The sequence below is a fragment of the Dysidea avara genome, chromosome 12 (genome assembly GCF_963678975.1).
Source record: "Dysidea avara chromosome 12, odDysAvar1.4, whole genome shotgun sequence".
Taxonomy (NCBI): Eukaryota; Metazoa; Porifera; class Demospongiae; order Dictyoceratida; family Dysideidae; genus Dysidea; species Dysidea avara.
The window spans coordinates 3,827,794-3,833,875 of NC_089283.1; the positions used below are offsets into that span (position 1 = coordinate 3,827,794).

Below are 6,082 nucleotides of genomic sequence, written 5' to 3' on the forward strand. Positions count from 1 at the left end.
GACTGTTTAGTATTCATGTTTGTTAAAAAACCTTCAGATTTCATAGCCCATGAGCCAGGCCTAAAAAGTAGCTGATACAAAAAATCTAAGTTAATTCTATTTCCCAAGTGGTTATTGTGAAGGGGAAAGAAGGGCCAAGCTGACTGGATTATTTGATGAGGCCATTGCTATTGCTACGGAGCAAAATGTTGGACCAAATTTGGTCCCTTCGGTGTTCCTAGCTGCTGACACCACTTAGACGGTGCAACTGCTGTAACTACCTCACCTACTTTATATAGTGCAAAAGTTTAATGGGTAAATTTTGATGATTTCTACTACCTGCCTATTCCAGTCACTTCAAAATCATGCTTGGTGTCCTAACTGACATGTAGTCTTGATATGCGTACACTGATGCATTTGGGATTATGTATACCAGTACTCCGATCTTCAGTCAAAATAGAAAAATAAGCCTTGACTTACACTAAAATCCACACTTGACTCCTGACCAAATTCTTGCATATTTGTTGTAAAAGTACAGCTATGTTGTAACTCTTCAAGTATCATTTGTGGTATACAGCTTGTCTTTCGACTACTGCATATGTCTTGCTTGGCTTTCATTTTGACTGAGGACAAAGATCAGAGTACAGGATATGTTGGAGTGGAACCCCCTTGGATCATCAAAGTGTCCACATTTTAGGGTGTGCTTTTTGAGGGATTCTTCTGTATAATTTTAGTCAGGCTTCAGTAGAATTTCTGCAGGTCCCTACTTAGTGGGATAAATAATTACACAATTTGGTGCTATAGCTTGTCATTTCGCTCCTAGTCTCGCTCTTTCAGTAGGAGCGTGGGCACGCACAAAAGGACAAGGCCTGATACAGGAACGTGTTACCTTCAGGCCCTTGGTGTGCTTACAACAACCCTTATCACTTACAAAACCAAGTACAAAACACGTAGCTACTCACACAAGAAGAAATCAGCCGGGCCCCCATACCTCTCGCGATCTAGGCAGACTGCTAGGTGCTAGGCTACGCTGCGCTGTAAAACGAGGCAAAGCTTAGTATACCGGTACCCAATTATTCCGTATCTCCCTACCGTACACTGATCCAGCGCTCGTATGGACCGTTAGTCCTGTCACGAAAAAATCGGTCCGGGTAAAATTGGTCCGTCCCGACCAATTTTAGATCCCAAAGCTGGTCCGGCCAGACCAAATTTGGTCGACCAAAATCGGTCCTACCGGACCAGTTTTAGTGTCCAAAATTGGTCCTCCCTGGCAAAAATAGGTCCAGGGCCTAGGCTACGCCTGATTGAATTCAACGAGATTATTCTAGTCATCGCAGGCCCACAAGGACAGCACCAGCATAGATTAGCTATCAAAAGTCTGCCGTATGACACTGTGACAGTACCGTAGTGGTTTAGCTCAAGCGGCGGCTGTTTCTCCGAGTCGGAAACACGATCACGCTCGTGTCACTGTCCTTTGACTAGCTATAAAAGGCTCAGACTTTGATTGACTAACAAACAAGGTAGCTAATATAGTCAGCCAATTAGTAGCTATACATGAATTGAATTCATGCATTGTATAAAGTGCATGATAATTATAGCTATATAGCTACGTTGCTGGGATAATAAGGATTTCATGTAGTACAGAGTGTGTGTAATGACAAAATGTTTAATCAACAACAAAGTAAGCACTTCTAGTTCTATTAGAAAAGCATTCCAAACATTCAAACTTTCTGTCCTTTACATCTTCTAATTGAACTTGAGCACAAATGGTGTGGCTCCATGATTTGCATCGGTCACATTTAACCTATGGTGTTTGGCTAAACTGTACCAGTACTAAGCGGATAAGACATACTCACCCAATCTACATAATCTGGATGGTCTATGCTTTCATCACCTGCTCCACACAAAATGCATCTGTCACTCATGTCAGCTACATAAAATGAATATACTGTAGATAAGACTATATACAGGAATGTGTATAGCTTGAATACCTGAATAAGAGAGTAATGTGACTCCAATAAACATCCGAATCCTCATCACATCTAAGCTGACTAGCTGAGATTCATCTATATATCCGTTCTGACAGCATCAGCTGCTCAGCCATCTATATTAAAACATATACAGCATTGTCTTTATAACTCCACAACTTTTGTCATACCTTTAAACAGTAAATTCTACAGCTAGTAGTATCATACTGAACACACTTTCCCAACTGTATTACTTTGAACTTGTCAATGCTGATAAGGTCTGTTCCTAGGAAGTTATTTCTTGTCTTGAAATATTTTCTACATTAATTAAAATGTTGACAAATCAAAATGCATGCTGGCTGATCTAGTGCATGCAGAACTAACTTTAGTGCACTAAAAGTGTCACGAGCACAACGACTTGGTCCATATGGATCCAGGTGATAATAGGATCCTCTTTCTAAGTCTATTGCCTGTGCAGGTTGATTTAGCCAATGCACATATGCAAGTATAATTATGTATACATCAACTCACAATAAGGACCCAGTGATTCTTGCCTTGATTGTATGCACCAGCAACTAATTTTTTAGAGGTTAACACTTCCTATGTAGATATATAGCCTTTGTATAAATGTTTCATATGTATAGTGAATATATGTACCTTTGATAATAGGTGTGAAGAAATGTTCACAGCAGCACGGTTAATGATGGCTGTCAGTGAAATGTTCCGATAACAGAACAATTCCCATGGATATTTGCAATCAATCGTAGGTATCCATTGACGATCTAGAATACAATACAGGTAGCTTATAGCACATCATGCATACAATGGATATGGTTATTATCTCACCTCATCATTGATGTAAGTGTTGGGTTTCAATGTGTGAAAACTCCCATGGTGTATAGTAAATCTACCAATTCTTGCCTTAACTGCATGACTTGGTTGTCCTTTTAGAATGTTTTCCAGTTGCTGGCATTCATAATTAAAGCAAACAATTTGGTAATTATTTTTCACATGCAATTACGTTTTGGCTACCTTGTTAGTGGTCGTTGAGGAAGTGGCATAAACTATACGATTGGCCAGGATGGCATTAGTAGCAGTAGAATTAGTTGGGGTTGCAGTAGTAGTAGTGGCTGGAATAGTGGTGGCAATAAAATTGGATTGAATAGTAGTTGTAGTTGTGGCGGTAGAACCGGCTGGAATAGCAGCAGTTGTGGTGACAGTAGAACTAGCTGGAATAGCAGTAGTGGTATTAAAACTGGTTGGAATAGCCGTAGTAGTGGTGGTAGTAGAACTGGCTGGGATAGCGGTAGAATTTGCAGGGATATTAGTATTGGCAAGCATGTACACATCATTCTGTGAGTAAACATAATAGTAACATATATATATATATATATATATGGTGAAATCCTTACCTGTGTCAAGTCTGTTTTCACTTTAGCCACACTTTGAACATTTTCATTCTATACATATGAGCACAATGTAAACTGTAATATGAGCATGGACAAATAACATTACATTGTTGCAGAGCTACACATAGGCGGCGGAAAGGGGGGGCTAGGGGGCTGAAGCCCCCCCACGATCTGCTGAGGGGGGGCTTAGCCCCCCCTTAGAATGATATCACACCGAAATTATCTTTCTTGGAGTGGGGCTGAAAACCGTGATAAAGATCGAGATACTCTAATAGAGCAGTCACTCTAAAGTATTCAGTGTGTAGCGAGCTATGTAAGGATTTTTATGTAGTTTATCAGCTAGAAATGGTAGCTGGTGAGGTGGAAAGCTCTTGTCAGTTGGTTGCGACCTTTTTTTTTTTTTTTTTTTTTGGTCTCACCTTACCAAACTATAGAAATAAATAAGTCTGGGTCAGCCCAGCCCCCCCTCATATCAACTACTTGCTCCGCCGCTGGAGCTACAACATACTTAATGCACATGATCGTATCTGGAGTTATGTGTATAATCCTAACTTACCTTGAGAAGCCTACATTTCTTCTTTCTTGGTTTTTGTTGCTTTGTCACGTCATCATCTTCAGAAAGTTGAAGTTTTCTTTTGCACTTATCAGTGCCTCTTGGTGAGTCCAAAATCAATGCAACAAAATTCTTTCCTATATAGTGTAATTATTATAAAGTATGAATGATACATGTAAGGGTGCATACCTTTATCATCAGATGCTTTAGTACTTTGCCCTTTAGGTGTGGTTCGAGCAACTCTAACATGAGCTGAAAATATACAGTTTGCACGACAACACCTGGACTTTTAAAAAGGGGTCTTTTAGTTGCATATACTAGGTAACCCATAACTCGAGGTGTCAATAAGGTATCAGTTTTCAATTTGGTCAGAATGTATCTGTAACACTACTATTATTGCTGATGTAATTTCAAAGTTGATAATCAAAGTCAAGAAGAGTTATACATTAGTCAAATATGGAAATTCGAAAAGGGTATAAAACTTCCTTTTCCACATTTAAAAATTTAGGGAAATCTAAAGATAGTAAAACCCCAACTGCAGATATTATTTATTTATAATGCTTTTTGAAGCAGGAGAACTCTCATCAAAGGTCTGTGAGCAACCTGTGCCCACAGCCAGAGATGCACACCTATACATTACAATTACTTAACTATATATATATATATATATATATATTATGTAGAATAACTACTGTACGTATACTTATTACTAGCTAGTTTGCAGATCAATGTCAGTAATTAAAAAGGGAGAAAATTGGTGGAGATTGGTTGTCTTGAGCATTGGTGGCATGGACATAAGAGATGAAATGAACAGGATTGATCAGAATTGAAGTTAGTTGTAAAATGATCCCAATACTCACTGGCAGATCCAGAATGGGAAAATACCCCCCTCACCTTGTGAAGGAGCCAGCCATACTTCTGATTAATACTAAACTTTACGAATGTCAGATCAAGATCAGTGTCATATAATAGCACATTGTACTAGCATTTGTTACAGAAACAAAAGTGAACCAAGCTATGAAATTGTAACCCAACACCTTCGTGCATACTAAATGCCTCTAAAAATAATTATGGTGTTTGTAATATATAGATTAGCACGTGATTGTACAAGGCACGTGAGTGTTGTGAATTCATTCTAGAACATTCTTAGCACGTTGTTACATGGTGTCAGAAGTTTCTTGCGAAAATGGATCAGCTTTCGCCACCAGAGGCATTGAACTTAGACGGAACTATTGCTGACAACTGGAGACGATGGAAACAACGTTTCGGGATATTTTCCCTTGCCTAGTGGACTATCTACAAAAGACGCGGGAATTCAAGCCGCAGCATTTCTTCACGTGGCCGGACCGGAGGCACTGGAAGTTTATAATACTTTCTCATGGCAAAATGCCGACGACAAGAACAAGGTGGATAAAATAATAGAAAAGTTTGATGAGTATTGCAACCCTCGCAAAAATATTACGTGGGAAAGACACAAGTTCAACACGCGAAACCAGCAACCAGGAGAAACCATTGATCAGTATGTAACAGATTTAAAAACAAAAGCTCAGTCTTGTGAATTTGCCAAATTGAAGGATGGTCTGATTCGTGACCGAATTGTGTGTGGCATTATTTGCGATAAGACCCGTGCGCGTCTATTAAAAGAAAACGACTTAACTCTTCAGAAGGCCCTCGACATATGTAGAGCGAACGAAGCTACATCTACCCAATTGAAAACCATTAGTTCCAGTACTACCAGTAAAGAAACACACTATCAGGAAGTCCTTGCTGTTACAGCACGACGTCAAAGTCAAGAAGCAAACCCCAAACCTCGATGTGACCGATGCGGAAATCAACACTATCGTCACCAGCCCTGTCCAGCACAAGGCATAGAATGCTACAATTGTGGTCGTAGAAACCATTTTGCAAAGGTTTGTCGAAGTCGCACTGCTACAAAGTACCAAAAGAAAGTGCACAGTGTTACACATGAAGACTTCGATTCCCCTGACGACATGTTTATTGGTATGATACAATGTGCTACCTCAAAGTCACCCGATTGGAAAGTAACAATCCTCATAAATCGCCAGAAAATGAGTTTTAAGATTGATACAGGTGCACAATGTAATGTCATCTCCAGACAGAAATACCTCCAACTAAGCTCAACCCCACTGCAAAAATCTCATGCAAGGCTAGTT

The 6,082-nt window shown here is 39.6% G+C and overlaps 1 protein-coding gene across 1 annotated transcript; it reads right to left on the bottom strand.

Annotated features, from left to right (window-relative positions):
- Window positions 1-1,601: 1,601 nt before the first annotated feature.
- On the bottom strand, window positions 1,602-4,238 carry LOC136241305 (uncharacterized). The gene is made up of 13 exons (XM_066032499.1): window positions 4,235-4,238; window positions 4,098-4,160; window positions 3,912-4,045; window positions 3,359-3,406; window positions 2,979-3,299; window positions 2,793-2,912; window positions 2,604-2,728; window positions 2,478-2,546; window positions 2,331-2,416; window positions 2,138-2,264; window positions 1,971-2,083; window positions 1,836-1,909; window positions 1,602-1,783 (listed from the first exon to the last, which is right to left on the bottom strand). The coding sequence occupies exons 1-7, from the start codon at window positions 4,236-4,238 to the stop codon at window positions 2,657-2,659; spliced, it is 762 nt and encodes a 253-aa protein (XP_065888571.1). The 3' UTR covers window positions 1,602-1,783; window positions 1,836-1,909; window positions 1,971-2,083; window positions 2,138-2,264; window positions 2,331-2,416; window positions 2,478-2,546; window positions 2,604-2,656.
- Between the last annotated feature and the right edge of the window lie 1,844 nt (window positions 4,239-6,082).